Genomic DNA, 24,641 nt, shown 5'->3' with positions numbered 1-24,641 from the left:
CTCTGCCTCCTGAGTGCTGGGATTAAAGGTTCATGCCACCACTTCGGGCTTTAAAAATTTTTATTTGATAGAGAGATACAGAGAAAGGGAAGGACGGAACAAAAGGGAGGGAGGGAAAGAATGGACATGCCTGGGTCTCTAGCCACTGCAAATGAACTCCAGATGCATGTACTACTTTGTGCATCTGGCTTTATGTAGGTCCTGAGGTATTGAACCTGGGTCCTTAGGCTTTATAGGCAAGTGCCTTAACTGCTGAGCCATCTCTGCAGCCCAGCTTATAGTTTCTATATGGCAGGGAAAGGATGGTGGAAGTAGTCTAAATACTGGGCTTTGAGCTGGGGTAATAAGCCTCGAGGTCTGCCCCCAGTGACACACCTCCTCCAGCAAGCCTCTACCTCCTAAATTGTCACCAGCTGGGGACCAAGTATGAGACTCAATCCCAAACCCATGAGGCTCTGGGGGCATGTTATATTCAAACTACCACAACATGCATAGCATGCATACGTGTATGTGTGTGTGTGTCTATGCATGTATGTATGTATGTATATGCATAGGGATAGGATACTTTTGGGCCCCATTCTAACCCAAGAAGACTTCCTGTCATTTCTAACAGTCCTCGTCCTGTCTTTCAGCTTTGTCACCTACGTGGACTTCCACCCCAGCGGTACCTGCATTGCTGCTGCCGGCATGGACAACACAGTGAAGGTGTGGGACGTGCGGACTCACCGGCTGTTGCAGCATTACCAGTGTAAGCGTTGAGCATCTCTCGGGCCCACAGGCAGCCATAGCGGAACCGTGCTGGTGCCGGGCATTCAGGGGCCTGAGGATAGCCCTAAGTGGGGAGGGAGGAGGGGCCCTGTGTCGCTGGGCTGGATGATTACTCTGTGGTGTGGCTGTCCTGGCTTGGAACGTCAGCCAGAAGATGCAGCCAAATGCCACCCGACTTCTAATAAGGCCTTTGGTGTAGAGCCCCTCCTCCTGCAGCCGGGGGCCCTCAGCGAGCCTCTGGCTCAGGCTCTCCTTGAGGGCCACTTCCTGGTCTACCCATTCCACTCGCCTTTCCCAGTGAGGATGAGAACCGTCCAGGGCCAAGGAGACGGGGCTACCCATAGAAGTTAGTGTTGGTGCGCCCTCGGTCACTGCTGGCCTCATGTTAGCCCCCGCAGAACTACCTAGAACAGTGAGGCACGTGGAAGGATGACTTGGCTGGGGGCCAGGGTCAGGAGCTAGGCCCGGGGCTATGGTTCTGATAGAATTGTGGCCTTTGGAAGGCAGAACATAGGAGAGTTGACACAAAAACAGGGCTTGGCCTTCAGAGCACTCCCCTGACACCCCTACAAGCACTTTCTGGTTGCCTCTCAGCTGCTTGAGACCAGTTCTTTCTTGGCGTAACAGAATCAAGCAGGCCTCTCAGGACCGGCCCAGAACAGCAGCATGGCGGGTAGACGGCAGCCAGCTTCAGTGTTCCCAGCTGTGTGACGCTGGGCAGGTCATCTGACTCCTTGAAGCTCTTGAGATGATGATAGGGTCTGTCTCCAGGTGGAGCATTTAAGAGTTGTTCATGTGGAGAAAGGAGAGTGGATGACAGACAAAGAGAACAGTGGTGTTGGTGCTGAGTCTCGTCCCAGGTGTCCAGGAATCTGGTCTCCCAGTGAGGTGGTTTGATCACCGTCTCTGGTACTCTATGTCACCACCAGGTGGCAGGACCCAGCCACAAGAACCAGATCTTTCCTGTTCTGGGAGCTCTTCTAGAACATAAAAACTGTGGTGGAGCTGGGTAGCTGGAGATCACCTCTGCTTGGAGAGGTGTGGTTCCTCTCCTCCTTGTGGCTTAAGAGACTTTTATTCTGGTCTGGGCCAAGCCTAAGTTAATGGCCCAAGTTGGGGACTGGGCACAGTGTACACTGGCTAGGGAAGGTGGACAGAGCAGGAAAGGCTTGAGCAGGGAGGGACGAGACAGAAAGGTAACAAGGCAGTGCCGTGGCCAGGAGTGTAGGCCGTGTCCCTTCTGTGGGGAGGATGGTAATAGGACCCATGAATTGACCATCTGATGGGAGAGTCCATGAAGGGTTGTAATACAGGGCTTGGTATGTGATTTGTGCCACATGAGTCCCGACACTGGGGGGACAGGATCTCTACGTGACCGCAAGAACCCAGCACTATCAGGAGCCTGGTTCACAAGGTATAGCAGCAGGTGTCCACTCAGGGAAAGCCTTGAATGCCATCCCTGACCAAAGGTCCCAGAGACTAGAGTGGCTGCCAGTGCTGGGGATGGCCCTGTCACTCAGGCAGTGAAGGGATGAGGGGAGTGTCAGAGAGCAAGTAGAGATTTTGCTTGAATGGGTGGCTGATAAACCCTGCTCACTGGTGGTGGCGGTGGAGGCTTCCCATCCCCATTACTGAAATGAGAGTGAGTGGGCATCAGTGAGGAAGGAAGGGGTCTCCTGGGCCATTTCAGCTGGAGGGCCCCTGGAGAAAAAAGTCCACGTAGCAGGCAGAGGGAAGGACTTAAGCCTCATCTCTGTGTGGGAGAGCTGACGCGGGGTGCACAGAGCCAGGGAAGGGAGACTAGGGTCTCAGGAGGAGGCAGTCAGGAGGTGGAACAATACAGAAAAGGTGAGGGAAGAGGCCCTGGGCTCCACTCCTGAGAGAGTGGGCTTGGCAGTAGGCAGGAGTGGAGGTCAGGTTGGAACAAGACCAGGGAGGTGGGTGAGCACCAGGGCCAAGTCCCAAGGGGACCAGAGGACATGCAGCCTACAGGTTCCACTGGGAGCTTTTTCGTCAGCTTTTGCTGTCCTGGTCTCTTGGATGGAGCTCCATAGCAAGCCTGCAGCTGCCCCGCTGGATGTCAGTGCCTCTGTGCAGACTTTGTACAGCCTGTGAACGCAGCCAGCCTCCTCCTGAGCTCCCTGCCAAGGCCATGGCACCTGGCGGGCGTTGACAGAGAATGAACTCGGCCACTAGTCTCAAGGCTCACCTTTAAGGGGCTCAGTGAACCAGCTGGTTATGAATTCATTGGGTGGGCAAGGTTGCTTCTCTTACCGTTTGCTGCTGTAGTGTCCTGGCCAGTTCTGGGGTTCTGTGATTAATACTTACTACCTGGGAGGGTCCATCTCCTCAGTGTACCTGTGGGATATTTATGTATGTATTTATGTATGTATTTATTTATATGTAAGCAGAGAGAGGGAATGGGCACACAAACTCCAGACACATGTGCCACTTTGTGCATCTGGTGTTACTTGGGTACTGGGGAATCAAATCCAGGCCATCAGGCTTTTCAAGAAGGTGTCTCTAGCCCCCGATGGGATCTCTTTATAGGCTGATTCCCCAAGAATGGTTCTCAGCACTGTGGCAGCAGGCATTGGTTCTCTTACCTGTCTCTGAGTCCTAAAGGTCCAAGAGGAAAAATTGTAAGGCACAGTAATGTCCAAACGTCTCCCCTAGTGACTCTGAATGGGTGCCAGGCACTTCCTAAGTAACTCTGTGGTGTATGAGGCCAGTGGCCTCTTCTAAGACAATGTAGTTAGTGATATGGCAGTGTGTGTCCAGCTGCCCCATGGTCATGTTCCATGGAGGACACTTCCTATCCTGCTTTGGGTTGTTGGAAGTCAAAGCCTACTTGGGACCTTAGGATGCAGCATGCACTAGCCTGGCACCACTTGTCTAAGGCTGTCTGACTCCCAGCTTCCCAGGCAAGGAGGTTCTTGGCTCTGGCCTGTCACTGAGGGGAGTAGTTCTGATTTCTCAATTCAGTAAGGAATTGACAGGCTGGTGGAGCCCCGGGAGTGCCAAGTTCCATGGGGGTGGGTTAGGCTCCATATGTTCTGAGCCCACGTTAAGACTATTCAAACATTTGAGCAGCAGCCCCCGTCCCAGAACCCAGAATGTGCTTTAGGATTTATAAGCACATGCAGCCCATGATCCAGGGACAGGCCTAGGAGGCTAGTAGAGCAGGGCTACTGTCCACGTCACAGGGAGGGACTATGCGACTTGCCCTCGGTCATGTAGTGGGGAAGGCAGAAGCTGGCTGCAAGCTCAGGGCTCTGAGCCTGGCCCACCATTCTCACACTGGATCCCAAATACCATGATGATGGTAGAGGTTTTTGTTTAACTATTTTATTATTTATTTATTTAATTATTTGAGGAGGGGAAGAAGAGGGAGGGAGAAAGACAGAGAGAGAATGGGCATGCCAGGGCCTCCAGCCACTGTAAGTGAACTCCAGACATATGTGCCACCATGTGCATCTGGCTTGTGAAGCACTAGGGAACGGAACCTGGGTCCATAAGCTCCTCAAGCAAGCACCTTTGCCACTAAGCCATCTCTCCAGCCCTGCTTTAGAGTTTTATTCCCAGGGAGGTGAGTTAACCTTTGGGGCAGGGTGTGTAGATGGAGCTCAGCCCTGGCATGGTCTACCTCAGAAAGTTCTCGCCTACTTGAGCACCCAGGTGTTCTCTGGGGCTCTGATCAGTTTGGTGGACAGTGTGGGCAGAGGGGATTGTGGGTAACCAGGTGTCTACTTATGTTATGTGCTGTCCAGAAGCTATAGCTGGTTCTTGGTGTTTGGGGGCAAGGGCTGCAGCAGTCTTGTCTCACTGCCGGGGCTCTGGTTACCTAAGAAGCTTGCTGTCAGTGTATCTCTGACACTGTGTTGACGCATCCTCTGTGGTTCACAGGCAGCAGTTCACAGCTGCTACCCAAACGGCTGTCTGTGTTGTCACTGTAATTTGCCATGGAGCCAAGAAGTCTTGGACAGCTGTGAACTTAATGAGCAGTGGATTGCTCTTGGACAGTCCCTGTTCAAGGCACTGTGGGTAGGGGAGGCTCACCCCCTGTGGGGCCCTTGGATCCTCTTGTGGGAATATTATGCAGGGGTGGCTCTTAACATGAGGCTTGGGCTGGAGACATGGCTTAGCAGTTAAGGCGTTTGCCTGCAAAGCCTAAGGACCCAGGTTCAATTCCCCAGTTTCCGGGATATCCTCCAAAGCCTGGCAAGTCAAGCTGAGGCATCCTTAGAAATAACTGACTCTAGCCGGGTGTGGTGGCGCACGTCTTTAATCCCAGCACTTGGGAGGCAGAGATAGAAGGACCGCCATGAGTTCAAGACCATCCTGAGACTACCCAGTGAATTCCAGGTCGGCCTGGGATAGAGTGAGACCCTACCTCTAAAAACAAAAAAAACGGACTCTAGTTATTGGGTATATTGTGTACTTGTGACCTTTATAGTGGAGTGGGGCTTCTGTTGTCCTCCACTCAGGGCAGTTCTCTCTGACGTCCACACACTGCTGCCCTGCTGGTGCTGAGGAAGCCCAGGGTTCCCTGAGCGTACCCTCCTCTGTCAAGTGCGGCTCCCGGCTGCTTCGTCCAGATGAGCAGGGTGACCTTCATTGCAGGCTAAGGAGTCTCTTTTCTGACTCAAATGGGCTGCAGGACCCTCAGATCCTCTCCAGGCTGCCTTCTGGGGTTGGTAGCATTGGAGCTTGTTGTTCAGATATAAATATCGTGTTACATAAAGCCTTGGCTGCTTCCCCTAAGTGTGCTTGGGAACACATCTCCAAACTCCCCAGCACATCCGTACATCAGTGAGGTTGGTGGCTGAGGGGCTCCCTGCACCCTCATGGGCCCTGCTGAGGACTGTCCTCAGGGTGGGTGTGTTTACTGGTCCAGCAAAAGTTTCTATGGCCTCGCAGATAAAGGTTTTTTTTTTTTGTTTTTTTAAACTTATATTTTTACTTATTTGCAAGCAGAGAGACAGAGAGGGTGTGAGCGAGTATGGGCACACCAGGGTCTCTACCTACTGCCAACAAACTCCAGGTGTCACTTTGCATCTAGGTTTATGTGGGCATGGGGGAATTGACCCCAGGTCATTAGGCTTTGCAGGAAAATGCCTTAACTACTGCTCCATTTCTCCAGCCTAAAGGCCTGTGTTGTTGTTGCTCTTGTTCTTTAATCATTTATTTCTATTTGAGACACAGAGAGAGAGGGTGAGGGAGAAGGAGGGAGGGAGGGAGAATGGACACACTAGGGCCTCCAGCCACTACAAACGAACTCCAGACACATGCACCACCTTGTGCATCTGGCTAATGTGGGACCTGGAGAATCGAACCTGGGTCTTTAGGCTTTACAGGCAAGTGCCTTAACTGCTAAGCCATCTTTCCAGCCCAAGGCTTGGTTTTTCACTTGACTTAAAAAAATAAAAAGAAGTCATTTTTATTTATTTGAGGGAGGGCATAGAGAAAGGGAAAACGGGTGCACCAGGGCTTCTAGCCACTGCAAATGAACTCCAGATACCTGTGCCACCATGTGCATCTGGCTTACATGGGTACTGGGGAATCAAACCTGGGTCCTTAGGCTTTACAGGCAAGCACCTTAGTCACTAAGCCATCTCTCTAGCCCTAGCTTGGCTCTTTGGATGTGATGATAACCTGGGAGGGTCATGGTTATCTCAGCACATTTGATTTCTTCTCCAGGTCAGTGGTAGTGGATAGGATAGCCTTAATTCTGGGGCAGGCTGAGAGGCCTTTTTTTTTTTGACTCCAGGAGAACCAAGGCCAGCAGGGCCTTCCTGTGCAGCAACTCCACAAGGCTGTGAACAACCACAACAAAGCCCAAGGTGGGGCTGGAGAGATGGCTTAGCGGTTAAGCGCTTGCCTGTGAAGCCTAAGGACCCCTGGTCGAGGCTCGATTCCCCAGGATCCACGTTAGCCAGATGCACAAGGGGGCGCACACATCTGGAATTTGTCTGCAGTGGCTGGAAGCCCTGGTGTGCCCATTTTCTCTCTCTCTGCCTCTTTCTCTGTCACTCTCAAATAAATGCATAAAAATAAGCCAAAAAAAAATTTAAAAAAAAAGTCTGAGGTGGCTGAAATGTGGAGAGTGGGGAGCGCCAGGACAGATGGTGGGGTTGGGCGGAGGTGGTGGGGAGAAGAGACACGGGCAGGGTTGAACTGCTGAATCGATAAAGTGGCAGGACCCGGGGCAGATCAGAGGGTCACCCACACTGGCACCGAGGTCTGGAGCCTCTCCACGCGAGCTCAAGGTAGAAGCATGGCCGAACCGGCCTGACAAGCGCTGTGGTGCACGTGGAGAGACAGCAGCTCAGGTCGGGGGCCTTGTTCAGGCTCCCAAGCAGGCCCATGGGGAGGCTATGATGGGGCCTTAGGCCTCTCTGGCTCCTGGGAATGTCTCAGCTTTCCGCTTGCCCTGTGTACCTCCCCTCCCGCAGGATAGCAGCATTGAGGGAGCATTCTGAGGGCTTCGTTCCCATTTGGTTTCCCAGCAGTAGCAGAGCGCTCAGCACTGCTTTCAGGGTTCTCTTTTGCTCCAACCTGACTGCTGGGTGTCATGGGAGATGTCTACCTCCTCCTCCTTGAGCCTCCCAGTGCCTGCCCTTAGCTCCCATCCCTTGATTGTGCCACTCTCTTGGGAGATCCATGTATGGCTTCCCATCCCACAATTCTGAGCAGTGGCTGTCCTGACCCAGCCCCCTTAGTCCCATGCCAAGGCACTGTTGCTTCCCATTGCCTATCACAGGCTTCAGCTGTGCCCTGTGGGCCTTCCATCTAGCGCCTGACAACTGTCCTTCCTCCAGTGCACAGTGCAGCCGTGAATGCCCTCTCCTTCCACCCGTCGGGGAACTACCTCATCACAGCCTCCAGCGACTCAACCCTGAAGATCTTGGACCTGATGGAGGGCCGGCTGCTCTACACACTCCATGGGCATCAGGTGAGGGCCGTTGGCATGGAATTGGACAGAAGCACAGCCCCAAGGCTAGTGCAGGGCCAGGGCTCAAGTGAGGGGCTCCATCACGGTCTGAGCATTGCATGAGATGCTGGGAGTCAGTGGAGGCTGATAACTGGGACTGGGCCAGGCAGGGCTGAAAAGGGCGTGCGGAAGTCAGCTTGTGAGGGGTGTGATTCGAGTGGAATTGATCCTCTAATTTCCTCAGGCACCTGGTCTAGTGGTTGCCATATCCTGGAACCCTGAATCACCATCAAGAATTTTCAGTGTACTAACATCTGTAACTGTAGAGACAGAGACAATATGTTTTTCAGAGGCCAGGGCAGAGGAGGCAATCTGCATGTTTGCTGTTTGGAAATTTTTGGAATTGAATCAGCCATCAGTGTCTCCTGGTGGGATGTAGTCACCACACACAGCTGTTGTAGGAGTGTGGAGGCCAGTTCACGTGTGTCCCCTTCTGTACCTGTGAGCCAGAGGCAGGTAGAGGAAGAGAGGGGCAGGTCCACACGTGCTGAGAGAGGCCCTGCGGGAGCTCATGTTTCCTGGGCCTGATCCAGGGCCGGCATGTCGAGTCTCTGAGTTTTCTGAAGTGTCTTCTGTTAGCGCACGCTGGGGGCCTTGTGGCCGTGGTTCGGGGTAGAGCACGAGCTGAGACCTGGAGGCTTCAGGCTGCCCCCACCTGACAGCGATCTCTCGTCTTCCTGGTCAGGGACTGTGTTCAGGAGCAGGCCCATTCTCCCCGGGCCACCAAGGCCATTCTGAAGTGTCGTGGACTGGGCTGGGTGACTGGTGGGCCTCGTGCAGAGCTGCTGGGGAGTCGCCTCTGCCAGTCCTTCACAAGTCCATTGTCTAGACTCACATGTAACCAAGAGGGCATGCGAAAACCACGTGAATGCCGCCATCTCTCGCTCCCCGCGAACAGAACAGAAGCACTTCTCGGAAACAGCGTGTAAGCAGGTGCACGCCCAGTGATCAGCCAGGACTTTCCCTTTTTGTGAAGCTCCTTTGAACAATTGACTCCTCTGGGCCTGAGTCCACTTGGGTGTGCATTCGAAAATGTCACCGCCAGTGTCCTGCTGTATTGTCCAGCGCATAAAGGCAAACCTGTTGACACTGTTCTCCTGGAGATACGAAATGGGGACTGGGAGCATCTCTTTTGAGGGTGCGTCTTCTGTGTTACATCTGGATAGATGGGAACTAGGCTGAGGGGCAGCTAAGGGCTTGAGGGTGGGGTAGAGACCAGAAAATGACTCACTGGGCTATTTCTTACATACAGCACCAAGTTCACACAGGGCCAGAGGAAGGGAGAGACAGGGTGCCGACCTCTGTTCACCTTTCCTTTCTCTGCTCATCCTCTGCTTCCCAGCTCACCCTAGACCCACAAGGCCTGGGCAGTAGAGAACTGAACGGAGAGGTCGATAGCTAAAGGCACAAGACCCAAGTTAGAAGACCGGGAGGGGCAGGCAGAGTCTTAGGAGGTGTTTGGAGAATTGGATGAAGGTGAGTAGGCCCTGCTTCTGTCTCCTGTGGTGTGGCTCAGATGAAGTTAGGAGGCAGGGTATGGAGCCCAGGTATTAGAGTTGGTTGCCACAGGTTTTAGGGGCCCTTATTCTTGAGATACCTGTGATATACCCAGCCCCAATCAGGGAGTACGACAGGCCCAGGGCGCCTCTGGGCTTGAACGGTTCCGAGTTGTGCAGGCTGATTCAGGAAGACAGCAATGGCCTAGATTTTTCTCTTCCCCCATCTTTGTGCTTGCCTTAACCCTTGCCTTCTTGTAGAGAAGCTGATTCTCTGCCCCTCCTCCTCCTCCTCCACCTCTTCCTCCTCCTCCCCTTCCTCATTAAGACCCTATGGTGGTGAGACCGCCAAGCACTTCCAGCTCCTGGTGGCAGCTCAGTGCTGGCCTCCACAACCAGGTCCCAGTGTGGGCAGTCCTCGTCCAGTTCCCTCTCCCTCCCTGTGGTGCTTGGTGGGTGATCTGAGCTTTCCGTTGGAGTGTTTACTAGTGAGGTTGGAAGCAACATCCAGGTTGAAAAGTCCAGACTCAGGGCTGAGGTAGTGGTTGTGAATGTGTAGAGCAGGGCTGCCAGAGAAAGAGAGAGAGAACCCTACTGACTCCCGCCAAAGCTTAGTTCACCCTCCTGGCTTTGCTCGGGTTTGCGATAGTTCAAAGTTAACTTCCCATAGGAGGATGCTACAGATGAGCAGTCTTTTTTTTTTTGGGGGGGGGGCAGTTGGTTAACATGCAAACCCTGCAAGCTGGACTGAATTCTTAGTGCTGTGGAGAGCTATGGCCAGGAGAGGGGTTGGCTCCCTGGAGGCAGGCCCGTGCTGTGACTCAGGAGAGTTTGTGGGATGCCGTGCCATTAAGCAGGTTTGGCTCAGCCCCAGGCAGACCCCTGGCTGGGCCCCGGGATGAGAGCTGCGTCACAGGAGGCCACGGACCTCTGCCGCAGGTGTGCAGCTGTCAGAGGCTCTCTGCTAGGGAAGTCCAGTCCCGCCTTAGCTTTCCAGGAAGAGGCGCAGGTGGCTCTTCGGTGACTTGAGCTTTCTCGTTCTGCTCTGGGGAGTGGTGACATGACGGTGGACGGAGCACAGCTGCTGCTAGCTGCTTCCAGCATGGTGTGGCTTTGCTCCCACGTGCCTCCTGCCTGACTGCAGAGGAGCAGGATGGCAGCTTTGAAAGCACGCGTGTGTTGGGAGGAGGGGAGGGCAGAGGTCAATCTTGGGTGTCGTTTGTCTGCCACCGTCCACCTTTTTTGAGTCAGGTCTCACTGGCCTGGATCTTGCCACTTAGGCTAGACTAGCTTGCCAGGGAGCCCCAGGGACCCACCCGTGTCTTCTCCCCTAGCACCGCCATGCCTGGCTTGTGTCCATGTGTCCCTGCGTGTCAGTGTGAGCACGTGAGGGCCATGGCGCATGTGTGGAGGGCAGCGGACAACTTTCCGGGATCAGCGTTCACCTTCCACCTCGCTCGAAGCGGTCACCACCCCCACCCCTTCCTGCCTCGTCTTGTTTGTCTCCTGTGCGGCCGGGCTAGCTGGTCCCCAGGCTCCCGGGGAATTTCCTGTGTGCGCCTCTCAGCTCACCTTCAGCACACTGGGCTTACTGAAGCCCATCCCAGCTTCCAGCTTTTTTAAAATTTTATTTTATTTTATTTTTATTTATTTGACAGAGAAAGAGGGAGAGAGAGAGAGAGAATGGGCACTTCAGGGCCTCCAGCCACTGCAAACGAACTCCAGATGTGTGCACCCTCTCGTGCATCTGGCTAACGTGGGTCCTAGAGAATCAAACCTGGGTCCTTTGGCTTTGCAGGCAAACTAGCCTGCAGCCCGCTTCTAGCTCGTAGGCGGAGTCTGGCTGGATACATTTGGGCACTCAGGCTTGAGTGGTGAGCAGTGTCCATGGAGCCGTCTCCCCAGTCCCATGCCTGGCTTTCTTATGCGGGTTTGAACCAGTCCTTGCAAGGCAAGCACTTCACTGACTTAAGTTACCTCCCCAGTCCCTGAGAGCTCTTTGAGAACAGATGATGCTGGGAACTGTGTGGACTTGTAAGGGTCTCGTGCATCTTAGCGTGACAGAGCTGAGAAAGATGCCCACATCTGTTCACCTCCTTGCACATTCCCCTGCCTCACACACAACTTCAGTATTTGAGTTGTGATTTCACTCTTGGTTTTGGATCACTGGTCTGGATAAGTAAGATGTCAGAAGCTTTCATGGCCACTGTGTCCCAGCCTTGTTGCTTCATGACTGTTCTTGTGTAGCTGGTCGTGGATTGGGAGCAGACCTTGACTAGGAGAGAGGGTTGTGTTCGGGCAGTGCTTCTGTGTCGTGCCACGAGGGCAGGACCTGAGCGACGCCTCTGCGGAGACCACGGAGGAGAGCCACAGAAGACGGGTCAGGGCCGCTGTGCCGCTGAGTTTCTTCTCGGGGCCTTGGCCACAGCTGCCTCCATGTACTTCTCCATCCTTTCCTAAGGCGCGAGCATCGGCACGAAGGAACTTGCCCAGGGCTAGGCTGAGGTCAGGGTCACTTAGCCAGCTGGGGCCTTTGGACGGGAACTCTGTGTGCTGCTGTGAAGAGCGGCCATCCATTCACGGAGTCTGACCATGTGGCCGTGTGGTTGTTCCCTGATGCATGATGGGCCAGACTTGCCAAAGGCCCTTTGTGAAGTTAGGGCTTAGTGTTTGGGGCCCAGGTCTCAGCTCTGTGAGGTTCGAGGCTCTCTGCAGGGCTGGAGGCTTTCTCCATGGGGCAAGGGCTCTACGGTGTGGGTTGAGGAGCTTGTTGCCCTGTGATGCTGGCGAGTCTGTGGTGAGAGATGCGTTCTGTGGAGCTAGAGGGCTTTGTAGAACAGCATTTCGACAAAATACTTCAGAAACCAGGCAAGGTGGCACCTCACTGCAATCCCAGAATTTAGGGAAACTGAGGTGGAAAGGTCACGAATTCAAGGCCAGTCCGGGCTATATAGTGAGACCCTGCCTCAAAACAACAGCTGCAATAACAAGAACAACAAAAAATGCCCCCAACCGGGAATTCATAAAGATAAGTTGCACTCTCACAGGTCTGGAGGCTGAGAAGGCCACAGCAAGGTGCCGGTGCTCAGTGAACTGTTGCAGTTCTCCTCCAAGGTCACGCCTTGACTCTTCACCCTCCAGTGGGGAACACTGTGTCATGTGTTCGGCCTCACATGGCAGATGATGGATGGGCGAAAGGCCAGACTCTGTCTGGCCAAGCCCTTTAATAAGGGCACCTAATCCCATTCCTAAGGGCAGAGCCTGCATGACTCAGTTACCTCTTAAAGGCAGCACTTCCGAACACCGTTGTGTTGGGGAGTAACCTTAATGTCAGGCTGTTCTCCACCCGCCCCCCCCCCCCAGTAGGGTCTCACTCTAGCCCAGGCTGACCTGGAATTTACTATATAGTCTCAGGGTGGCCTCAAACTCATGGCGATCCTCCCACCTCTGCCTCCCGACTGCTGGGATGAAAGACGTGCGCCCCCACGCCTGGTTTAATGTCAGTTTTGGAGTGAACAAAAGCCTTCAAACCATGGCCGAGATGGACATTGGTTGTGAGTTTCTTGTGGTCCTGAAGACTTGTGGGCTCCCCTGGCGGCTGTCTCAGCTTTAGGACAGGGTTGTAAAGGCCCACTCGGGGGTTCATGTGACTCGGCTACACCTGGGCATGTTTGGCTGGCCCTCCAAAGGCTTCCGTGGATGGTTGCTGAGCAGCATGGCTGACAGGCTAGAGAGCTGGGCAGGCCCCTTACTGGCTCCGACCTGCATGGGCCCCGGCCTTCCTCAGCTCTGCTGCCTGCTCTAGCTCCAGGAGCCTCAGCAATGGCAGGAGGTGGTGGGCCGGCTGTAGCTTTCCAAATACAACCCCGGCAGGCACAGGCCGTTTCCCGAGAGGAGCGAACCTGAGTGGAAAGTGAACAGATGGGAGAGGCGCTGCCAGCCTTGGTGTGGCGAGTGTGGCAGAGTGCCGGGATGTTCCTCGCTGGGGAGTTCACGCTGCGCGCCTGCCCTGTTTTCTAAAGAAAACTTCAATATTTCCAGGAACAGCTTATAGCTACCTGCTTCTGCTTTTCTTTTTTTTTTTTTTTTCAGTGTGTGTGTGGGGGGGGCATGTATATGTACATGTGTGAACATATGCGGAGGCCAGCGGGAGATGTTGGGTGCCCAATCTCCCCTCTTATTTCCTTGACACGGGACCTCTCAGTGACCTTGGAGGCCCAGGCTTCCTCCTGTCTTTGCTCTCAGCCCGCACCGGGGCTACAGGGGTGCGCAGCCACCACACCTGGCTTTTTATGTGGGAGCCTGAGCCCTCTGTTTCTGGTTCTGAAAAGGCACAGGCGCTCTCCCACCTTGTTTAGCCCAAATGAGCTGAGCTCTGAAGCACTCGCTGCAGATTATGGAGAAAAATTGAGTCTGACTAGTCCAGCTTTCCCTCTTCCTGTGACATTGGGCGAGATCATGAATTGAGTGAACCGCTTTCCTCATCTTGCTTACCTGCCTTATTGAGGAAAGGCCGTGGCTGGACTGCCTAGCCCTGATGCCACGCGTCCTCGTGTCCTCACAGGTGACGGGCTCTTTCCACCGTAGTTCCAGGAACATGACCCCGTGCTGTTGTGGGTGAGCACTTTGTGAAAAGACATCCCAAGAGCTGGTGTGGTGGCACATGCCTCTAATCGAGCTCTCGGGGAGGATGAGGTAGGAGTCCCAGGTCTGCCTGGGCTGGAATGCAACCCTTATCTTAGGCTCGGCGCTGGCACCAAGAGGATGGCATGAGTGGGGCAGTCGCTGCTGGATGGGGGAATGCATCTCTAGGTTCGTGGCCGTCAGCCTCTTCTGGAATAGATACCTGCCCATTTCTTCTCATTCCACACACCCACTGTCTCCTGGCAATTTTTAAAAGGTGTGTGTGTGTGTCTGAGAACAACCTCGGAGTATTTGTCCTTTCCCTCCACAATGCTTGAGACAGGGTCTTTCTTAATGTTCGTGCGTTTTGCTGCTTTGAGTCGCGTGTGCGGGTGCAGTTGGTGTGCACCCTTCTGGATTCTCTCGGCTCTGTCTCCATTGCTGTAGGATTGTTGGGATCAAAGAGGCATGCACCACTTTGTGTCAGGCTTTATGTGGGTGTTGGGGAGTGCCCCAGGAGCTTTGCAAGCAAGTGACTTTAACTGCTGAGTCACCTCCTCAGACCCTAATCTGGCTTTTATTTTATTTTTTTTAATTGACCTGAATTCACTGTTTGTTTTGAGGCTGGGTGTCACTGTAGCCCAGAGTTGGCCTCAAGCTCATGGCAATCCTCCTACCTCAGTCTCCTTGGGCTGGCATTATAGGTGTGAGCCAACACACGTGGCTTCTTTGGCTTTTCTTACCTTGCAGTTCCTACTATCCGTTCCCTGGTGTGTACACTGAGGTGACTGTCCTGCCTCAGGTGTGTTTGACCCAGCCAGTGACCCTCAGTGGGCTCTTCTGGTCTGGTACCCTGGTCATAGGACCATGTCCAGTGTCCCTTACTGTCTTCTCCATCTGTCATCTCTTCTAACTCTGTGTGGAGAACACACGGGACCTCAGGGAACCTGCGGGGTGGCGCTGAGCTGGTGGGGGTACCATTGCCTTGTCTGGGGCTCAGGGCATCTATCTACGACTACGCTGTCAGTTAAACAGGAGGGTAGGAGTCCTGGCTGCTCATTAGACACAGTATAGGTTTGGGGATGCAGAGCGGAAAAGGAACTGTAGCCTCCTGGTGTGCCCCCACGGTTTTCATCAGGGAGCACCGGCAGGAGAGGGAAGGGCTTTCCCACAGGCTGCAGCTGTCACTCAAATCCTTGTGTCCTGGTGGGGCCCTTGCAACTCTGGGTGGCAAGTGTGGGGGCAAGGTGCTAGGAATACAGATTTATTTTTCTGTATTTTCTGAAACATAATCTTGAGCCATGCTCTTTTGGTTTAAATCCCTTTTGAGCTATTTGGGAGAGGGTGGTGGGTGGGTCGTGGGCAGAGCGTTAAATGCGTGTTGGTGGCAGTGAGTGTTGGCTACAAAGTGTCGCTGCAGATGACTGAGCTGCACTGCGTTCCAGGAGCTCGGGCAGCCTCCCTGTTAGGGGTGGGTAGCCCTTGCAGCAAGCCCGTGCATGCACAGGAGCTGCTGACTGTACTCAGTGGCACGAGCTCAGGTTCCTGAGGGACCCACAAATGTGTCTTTGGGGCACTTGTGCCATTCCTGGCCCTTGACCAGGGCTGGAGAAGTGGAAGAGGGGAGACAGTGGTGTGAGGGTCCTGAGCGCTCAAGCTGCCCTCAAGCTGGTCCAGTGGACAGAAGCTCTTGGAATATACTACTCCGCCTTTGTGTCTCTGAGGGCCCTGCCGCCCATGGCCGCATGGTTGAACTATAGGAAAGGTAAGGGGATATGGAGCCAGAGAACATGGAGACATTTACCTGAGTAACCCAGAGTCAGCCTGGCTCTGTTACCTGCTAGCAACCCAGAGTCAAACAACTAGGAGCAGGTGCCCTAGGTCAGGATTGGGAGAGCCTCAGTTTCCCTGAACAGCACCTCCACAGAGGCCACTCCTTATCCATTGAGTTGTGACGGCCCTGTGCACCGCCACTTGGACATAGGAATCCCAGCTGGGCAGTGTGCAGAAGCAGCCTGCTGGGCTGGGCTGCATTTCTCCGCCTGAGCATCCACACCAGGATCCCCATGGGCCTCACTGGTCTCCCTCCTCTGATGACCACTCTGTTTTTGCCTCTGACTCAGGAGGGGCAAGGGGCGTGTGGTGAGAGAGTCCTGTTTGTGCATTGGTAAGTGACGGGTGAGGGTGCCTTGCTAGGATTTTGTCAGCCTACTTGTTATGGATTCCGTGGTCAGAGCTGAGGGGTCCGGGTGCTGCAGTGAGTCAGGCAGGAGGGCGAGGAGGACACACAGGTGTGGATGAGCTGCTGAGGTTGACAGATGCCACCATCCCTCCCAGCTGAACTGGGAGGCCAGTTCCCCAAGCAAAACCAGACAAGTTCTTCGATCAGCCAAAGGCTACCCCACTTTCTGCAGCCCATCAGTGTGACAAGAGCCCCAGCTGCACTCAAGAAGCACTTCCATGAACAGAGCCTGGACAGCTGGAGACGCGGGGAGCCCTGGGAAAGCACCCTGCACTCAGTGCCAGAAAGGACCTCTACAGCCTTACCTAACCACCTTGGGCTTCTTTGTTTTGTCTTTTTTTTTTAATATTTTTATTTATTTATTTGACAGAGAAAGTGGGAGAGAGAGAATGGGCATACCAGGGCCTCCAGCCATTGCAAACGAACTCCAGATGCATACGCCCCCTTGTGCATCTGGCTTATGTGGGTCCTGGGGAATTGAACTTGGGTCCTTTGGCTTTGCAGGCAAACGCCTTACCCACTAAGCCATCCCTCCAGCCCATGTTTTGTCATTTTTACTTTTTTTTTTTCTTCTTGTCCTACCATGCTTACTATTTGAAGAAAATGGAAGAAAACTAGAGGAAAAAATGGATAGTGTGGGTTGTATAGATCTGGAAATGGGCAACGGAGAGGAGGCCTGTAGGGAAGTGAAATGACTGGTTGTGGATCCAGCCAAGGGTGCTGGGATTAGGAAGAAAAAGAGAGTACCATTTGTGCCCACTACTCCTGATAGGTTAAGCAGGATCACCTCATAAGATACTGAGAGGTCCTTCTGAGGGAGCAGGGCATTGACCCTGGTTGAGCTTGTTAAGAATCCTTGGCCAGAGACCTGGCTCCCTGCTGGTGGGCCACTCTGGTGCTCAGGGCAGGTTGAATCCACACTCCTGAAGGTCCGGCAAGAGCTGCTTCCGGGTATACTCAGGAGTCCCTGTGGAGGCACCCAAGGACAGGCCTAGAGTGTGGGAAGGACACAGCAACGTCCTTGCCTGGAGCTGGGCCCTCATAGATCAAGAATGGTCATTTAAATGAAAGGAATAGGCCACCATGAATCTAGAACAACCTTGAAGGGCATGTATCTAATTACTGGCACTGCTAGGGAGAGACTCCCTAGACCACCTTGGTTTACAAACTTTAGAATGCACTTCCACATAACTGATGGCCAGGTTGGGGAGATAGTTCAACAGTTAAAGACACTTGCTTGCAAATCTTGCAGGTCCAGGTTCCATTCCCTAGTACCCTCATAAGAGCCAAATGCACATGCCTCTACAGTTTGCAGTGGCAAGAGGCCCTGATGTGCCCTTTCTGTCTCCTCACAAATAAGAAATAAATTAAAATGCTTAAAAAAAAAAAAGCTAGACATGGTGGCATACACCTTTAATCCCAGCACTCAGGAGGCAGGGGTAGGAGGATCACCGTGAGTTCGAGATGGCCACCCTGAGACTACAGAGTGAATTCCAGGTCAGCCTGGGCTAGAGTGAGATCCTACCTTGGGGGGGGGGGCAGCAGGGAACCTTGAAAAGAAAAACAAGCAAAAAATAAAAATGAAAAATGAAACAAGTAACTGATGACCTAGAGAGGAAGTTGGAAGGAGTGGCAGTGGAAGCATTGATACCACCCGCCTCTCAGATGTAACTAAGTGCTTATCAGAGACAAAGTGTTGGCCTTAACTGAATTTAATTAACATGCAGAAAGATCGAAAATACCTGAGGGAAGAACTTAGTGTGGGAGGCCACAGGAGGAGAGGAGCAGTGAGCAGTCGGGCAAGCTGGAGCACTGGTAAGGGAGGAAAGGCCCCAGCAAAGCTGGCAGGGGCTAGCCTGTGGCAAAGGCCAAGCTTAATGTGTACCAGCGTTGGGGAGTCCCGTCTGTATGGTCATGGCGTCTGAGAAATGCATCGTTAGGGGATTTTGTCCTCAGGTGAGCATCATAGCAGCTACTTGTATAAACTTAGAGGGCTACAGTGGCATGAAGTGCTGATGGGACTGTAAGCATCCATGCCACCCTCTACCTTGAGTGCCCCAGGCTGCCTTCCTGGGCCCCTGAGCAGTTGAGCAAGAGCCTCTCAGGAAGGCTGTTCTTTCTAGGAACGCAAGGCTCCCGTGTAGAAGCCTTGAAGTCCTCTTGGTAAGCAGGCACTTCTGGGGAGAATTGTGAGCTCCACATGGCACACTGGTCACTTGTTCCATCCCAGATTCTCCTGAGAGACTAAGTGTCTGGAGAAAGTGCCAGAACTTCAGTGCCTGCCCTCAGGTCCCAGTCCTTTTGCAAGCTGGCTGTGTTCTTCAGTGAGTCTCCTGCTCTGCTCTGCCATCTTTTCCCAACTTGGCATATGGTGGTTGAGTGATGACAGACAAGAGGAATGATCCACAGTATTTGGTGGGTTCCTTAGGTGCTGAGCCTTCTTGGAAACTTGCATTACTCAGTGAGCTCTGGGCAGGCAAGGGCCTGTCTTTTTTGAAGCACCTGGTTTCCTTTCCTTTTCTTTGTTCCTTTCCTCCCCAACAAATGAAAATCATGTTGTTGTTTGATTTTCATATTAATTTAGCAACACTGTATATTTTTAAAATTCAACATATGAAAATGCAAAGATTTCCAAGAATCCAGTAGAAGTTGTCTGGCATTGCACCAGCTCTCGGTGGTCAGCCCTCTTAACCCCTTGCCAGTCATCCCCCTGGGGGAACCGCCGAGCACGCGTGACCCGCCTCTGCTCTCTGCGCGTGCAGCCAGCGTTTTGCAAGTGGAGTCACGTGGCCCAGCATGTCTTGAACCTGCTATTTGACACTCACCACTCACTGATGTTTGGGGGGGTCATTTTCCCTACCAGTAAAAGTGGGCCCACTTTATCCTGGTTAATGGTAGCTTAGGATTCCTGGGGCTGCCAGGAGCAGGGCCTGCCTGAGCCTGTGGCTCCACCCGTGCAGAGAAGGCAGGTGGCAGGCTGGCACAAACTGGAGGCCTTGTCCTTGTGTCCTCTGAGGCCTGGGGCCCCGCCCCCACACGCACACTTGAGGGCAAATGCGCACGCTGTCCTCTGAGGGAAAGGCGGGCTCGCGCAGGCGCGGCGCTCTGCGCACTGTTAGCTGATGGCGGGCTCGCTTTCTCTTTGTCAGCCCATTATGAGTGCCTCTGAGAGGAAGAGCTATGGCTGGAGTCTGAAAGCACGGGCAGGAATGTGCCCTCTCACCTCCTGTGCCTGAACCTGGCTAGCTCCTCTCAACTTGCCAGTCTCCTACGGGAGCAAGAGCTGCTTTGCTCCATGGCCTTGGGGTCCCTTTCCTGCTCAAGCCGTGGTGGGTCCTTCCTGGCACTGAGTGCAGGGTGCTGTCCCAGGGCTCCCCTCGTCGCCACCCATCTGGTTCTGTTCCTGGAAGCGTTTCTTGAGTGCAGCTGGGGCTCTTGTCACACTCTGTGATGGGCTGTAGAACGTGAGGTAGCCTTTGGGACAGATCGAAGAACTTACTGTCTAGCTTTGCTTCAGCTGGAAGGGATGGTTACATCTGTGACTGTGTGACAAAACAGATTCTTGCTTGATGCATCTCTCTCTCTTTCATTCTTTCTTCCTCTTTGTCTTTTTCTTTTAAAGTATTTATTTGAGAGGGAGAAAGAGAGAGGAAGATAGAGAATGGGCATGCCAGGGCCTCTAACCACTGCAACTGAACTCCAGACACATGCACCACCATGTGTATCTGGCTTATGTGGGTCCTGCGCAATTGAACCTGGGTCCTTAGTCTTGCAGGCAAGCACCTTAACCATTAAGCCATCTCTCCAGCCCAGTGCACCTTTCTCAAGTGGATTTCAGTTGCCTAGGAGAGGACCCTCTTTTTCCTTTTTTTCTTTGCCTCTCTCTTTCAGTCTTTTATTTGATAGAGAAAGAAGCAGATAGAGAGAATGGGCATGCTAGGGCCTTCAACCCTGGCAAACAAACTGCACATGCATGTGCCACTGTGTGCATCTGGCTTACGTGGGTACTGGGAAATTGGACCTGGGTTGTTTGGCTTTGCAGGCAAGTGCCTTAACTGCTAAGCCATCTCTCCAGCCCACTTTTTGTTTTTTTGAGGTAGTGTCTCACTCTAGGCCATGCTAACCTGGAATTCACTATGTAGTCTTAGCCTGGCCTCTGCCTCCTGAGTACTGGGTTAAAGGCATGCGCCACCACACCAGCTAGGACCCTCTTTCTTGCCTGGAGATTGTGACCCCTTCCTAAACTGAACATGCTCACTGGCCCTTAGAGCACTGTCTGCTATGAGCCTGAGATTCTCTTTCAGACAGTGACATTGACCTTTGGTTCCTGAGAAGCCAGAAGGGTAAGGAAAATGACATGCAGGTTGCAGGGGCATTGCTGTCACATTCGTCCATTGCCTGGCTGTCTTCATTAATTCCCAGCCATCCTTCTTCCTGCCACGCGGGCTCCTGACTCTGCCTTGTTCACTTGAGCCATCGGCTCTTCCTCCTGGCTCCAGCTTCTCTGGCCAGCACCAGGGCATTGTGGAGCTTGGGCCAGGGGGTTGGATTTTGATTCCCATGCTGCTCATCTCTCTGATTGCCCACCTTCTTATTAGGGAAGCTGGGCAGGACTGCCAGTATGGACTATCCTGTTCACTCCTCTGTGCCCACCCCCCCATTCCCATGGCCTGGCCTTTGACCTGTTCAGATGCTTGGACACAACTCTCAAGGGTGGCACTTGGCCCTGGCTATGTTCGGGCTCCTCGGCAAAGGCTGGGGAAGACTGAGGGCTGAGAGAGTGCTTCCTTTGTCCTGCCGCTCTTGCCATCCAGGAGCTGTGCATTTAGACACAAAGTGACTTCTAGTGGTGTTGCCCCCCTCCCCATGGGAGCTTAAGACAAGGTCCCATGTAGCCCAGGCTGGCCTTGAACTCCTGATCATCTTGCTTCCAGCTTCCAAGTAGAGAGACTACAGGTGTGCACCACCATGCACAGTTGATCTTTTTTTGTAATTTTATTTTAATTTGGTTTTTCAAGATAGGGTCTTGCTCTAGCCCAGGCTGACTTGAGCTCACTGTGTAGTCTCAGGGTGGCCTCGAGCTCTTGGCAAACCTCCTACCTCTGCCTCCGAGTGCTAGGATTAAAGATGTGCACCACCACACCCGGCTTAATTTTTCTTTTTAAGGTTATACTCTTATATCCCCTCTCCCTCACCCCCATTCCACAGAGGGCCCTCCTCAGTGGGGTTATGGGTCATAATAAAAGCCTTAGGCTCTGGGGGAGGGGCCTTAGGATATTCCTACCCATCCTATAGCTCTTAACAGTCTTTCTGACCTCTTCTGCGATGTTTCTTGTGCCTTGGGGGGCATGTTAGAAGTCTGATTTAGTTTCTCTAGCCTCTGGATTTCTGTTTTGATGAGTTTTGGATAAACAGTGTCTGTCACCCTCTTCCTGGAGCTAGTTGTCAGGCTAGCAGGGAGAGCAGTACTGGTGTTATCACCACTTTCTCAGCACTGGGAACTGGGTCCTGGCAGATGTGGAGAGGTAACATGTCTGTGGTAGGCAGTTGACTATCTTTTCTTGTCATATTGATGGATCTTGGATTTCTCCCCAGTATGCTCTACCATCCGTTTAAAACAAAACGAAACAAAAACAGGATTAGCCGGGTGTGGTGGCACACGCCTTTAATCCCAGTACTGGGAGGCAGAGGTAGTAGGGGGTAACCATGAATTTGAGACCACCCTGAGACTACATAGTGAATTTCAGGTCAGCCTGAGCTAGAGTAAGACCGTACCTCAAGAAAAAAAAAAAAAAAGATTAGCTGGTAATGGTGGCACACGCCTTTAATCCTAGCAGTCAGGAGGCAAGAAGATTCTGTGAGTTCTAGGTCAGCCTGGGCTAGAATGAGACCCTGCCTTGAAAAACCAACCATACAACAACAAAAATAAGCCAGAATCTCCAATCAAGAGTGATGGCTTGGGCTGGAGAGATGGCTTAGCGGTTAAGCGCTTGCCTGTGAAGCCTAAGGACCCCGGTTCGAGGCTCGGTTCCCCAGGTCCCACGTTAGCCAGATGCACAAGGGGGCGCACGCATCTGGAGTTCGTTTGCAGAGGCTGGAAGCCCTGGCGCGCCCATTCTCTCTCTCTCCCTCTATCTGTCTTTCGCTCTCAAATAAATAAATAAATAATTTAAAAAAAAGAGTGATGGCTTCTTAGAACAAAGGGGGATAAACATAGTTACTCTTTCTTTCTTTCTTTCTTTCTTTCTTTCTTTTTTTTTGAGGTTGAGTCTCGCTCTAGCCCAGGCTGACCTGGAATTCACTATGTAGTCTCAGGGTGGCCTCGAACTCAGGGTTATCCTCCTACCTCTGCCTCCCAAGTGCTGGGATTAAAGGCATGTGCCACTATGCCCAGCTTCGTTTTTTAAGTAACTTTTGTTTTCGTATTTATTTCTTGGGGGAGGGGGAGGCAATTGGTAAACTGGGCCTGCTAGGGCCACTAGCCACTGCAAATGAACTCCAGACACATGCGCCACCATGTGCATCTGGCTTCAGGTAGTCAAACCTGGGTCCTTGGGCTTCACAGGCAAGTGCCTTAACCATTAAGCCATCTCTTCAGCCCTTGGGAAATTTCTTGATATGTATAACAATACTTCTTAGCCAAAGAGTAGTGGGGGCTTTTGTCTGGAATCTATGAGTTCCCCATTTATAGGTTTCTGATTTGGCTCCCAGTACCAGGTCTGAGTTATCTCCCTCTAACTGGGTCTCATATCTAATCCAAGAACAGCTGGTTACCCACATAGGCTGTGTGCCACTATTGCACAAGTGTGTACGTGCCCAGTTGGTTGGTTTTATAGCTTGCAGGCTCTCCTCCTTGTTCATGCTGGCAGCTAATCTTTGGTGTTCTCCTCTTGGCTTTTTCTGCTAGGGACCTGCCACCACTGTTGCCTTTTCAAGAACAGGGGAATATTTTGCTTCTGGAGGCACTGATGAACAGGTAAGAAATGAATCTGAGCTGATCCTACTTTGAACGCACAGGAGACTAGAAGCTGTCTAGGGGGGTGGGCCTTGGTGGCAGTGACAAAACCAGAGTGAAGGTCATGATGGAGCTTAGGGTCAGGGTGCTCAGGTCCAAGGACTTCGCTGTCCCAAAGCAGGACTTCTGAGGTGCTGACATGGCAGTATCTTAAGTTAGCATGGGGAAGTAGTCTGGGCTGATATTGCCATGAAAATGTCGCTTTTTATTCTGATTATAAACAAGTGTGTAAGAAGTATTGGATAACTAATGTGGGCCTGGTAGTCAATGTAATGGGAATTTCATATATCATTGTTCTGTGAGGTAATTCCTCTCATTTCATTCTTTTTTTTTGTAATGCAAGAGAGCAGGGGAGAGAGCGATAGAGAGAATTGGCACGCCAGGGCATCCAGCCACTCTAATTTAACTCCAGACACACGTGCCACCTTGTGTACATGTGCGACCTTGCACGTTTGTGTCACCCTATGCATCTTGTTTACCTGAGATCTGAAGAGTCGAACACGGGTCCTTAGGCTTCACAGGCAAGCACCTTCACCGCTAGCCTGTCTCTCCAGCCCTCGTGTTTTTCTTGTAGACAAGAAAACAGTCCTAGTAGATGGTAGTGATGGATGCACGCTGGGCCCACCTGACCTCAGAGTCATGCGGCTGCCCTGGCAGCCTCTACAACCCCCTCTGCCACCCTTTGCTCACTGCTCACCCTGTGCCCTTTGAAGGGTCAGCATTCTCGGTACCCTTGGCTACAGAAAGCAAGTCCTGTCCTGCCCCATCACCCTTTGCACTGATGCTCCAGCCCATCAGCCCTGATGCCTTTTCACCCAGACTGCTAAATGCCAAAGGCCTGTCTGCTGTCTGGCACCCTAGCTCTGGGGCCTAGTCTAGAGCCTGGCACTCTAGGAAGGAAGCATCAAGGAGCCCATCTGTCAAGAGTCTCACAGTGTTTCTACACAGTGCCTTGTACACAGAACTGCGGTGGGAAGGCTGGTAGCTGTGAGCCACGGTTGACCTGGTGACTTGCTGAGCAGGCTCATCCCATGGGTGCCTCACGGATGATCCTCCTGTTGCTCCTTCATGAGCCCCAGCCCCAGCCCCAGCGAAATGTACTGGTTTCCAGTCAAGCAGAGCACGCCTGGGGTTTCTTTGAGCATGGCTTGGATAAGAGCCGGCAGATCCCTTCAAACCCTAGCACCAATCCCTAGCAAGCAGCTAAAGGAGTGAGAAAATAAAGGGGAACCCCAAGCCTCCACTGAATGTGGCAGCCTGGCTGGTTGCTTAGAACCTAGGTTCTGTATGGTACACTCACCAGAGAGAAGTTGGTAGAGCCCTTCTGCCCGCCCTGGCCTTCCTTCCAGTGTGCTGTTAGCTCCCTAAAGTCTGCTCTGAGAGCTTTTTGGGGGTGACATTTGCCATTATCTCAGAATTCATGCTAGCCACTCTGTTGCTGCCGCTGGGAAGTCACTCCACACTTAGATGTGCACAGTTATTCAAGGGTGTGTACAAGCCCAT

At 52.7% G+C, this 24,641-nt stretch overlaps 1 protein-coding gene across 3 annotated transcripts in view; it reads left to right on the top strand.

The window, feature by feature from the left end:
• Poc1a (POC1 centriolar protein A) overlaps nucleotides 1-24,641 on the top strand; it is a 92,388-nt gene that overhangs the window by 15,719 nt on the left and 52,028 nt on the right. For all 3 annotated transcript variants that reach the window (XM_004664312.2, XM_004664311.3, XM_045136982.1), the window contains 3 exons: nucleotides 633-748; nucleotides 7,590-7,723; nucleotides 23,031-23,099. In XM_004664312.2, coding sequence (XP_004664369.2) covers nucleotides 633-748; nucleotides 7,590-7,723; nucleotides 23,031-23,099 — 319 coding nt within the window. The remainder of the gene's footprint in view (nucleotides 1-632; nucleotides 749-7,589; nucleotides 7,724-23,030; nucleotides 23,100-24,641) is intronic.

This window comes from Jaculus jaculus, chromosome 17, assembly GCF_020740685.1.
Source record: "Jaculus jaculus isolate mJacJac1 chromosome 17, mJacJac1.mat.Y.cur, whole genome shotgun sequence".
Lineage (NCBI taxonomy): Eukaryota > Metazoa > Chordata > Mammalia > Rodentia > Dipodidae > Jaculus > Jaculus jaculus.
Note: the sequence above shows the minus strand (reverse complement) of the source record. Positions and strands in the feature narration are given on the sequence as shown.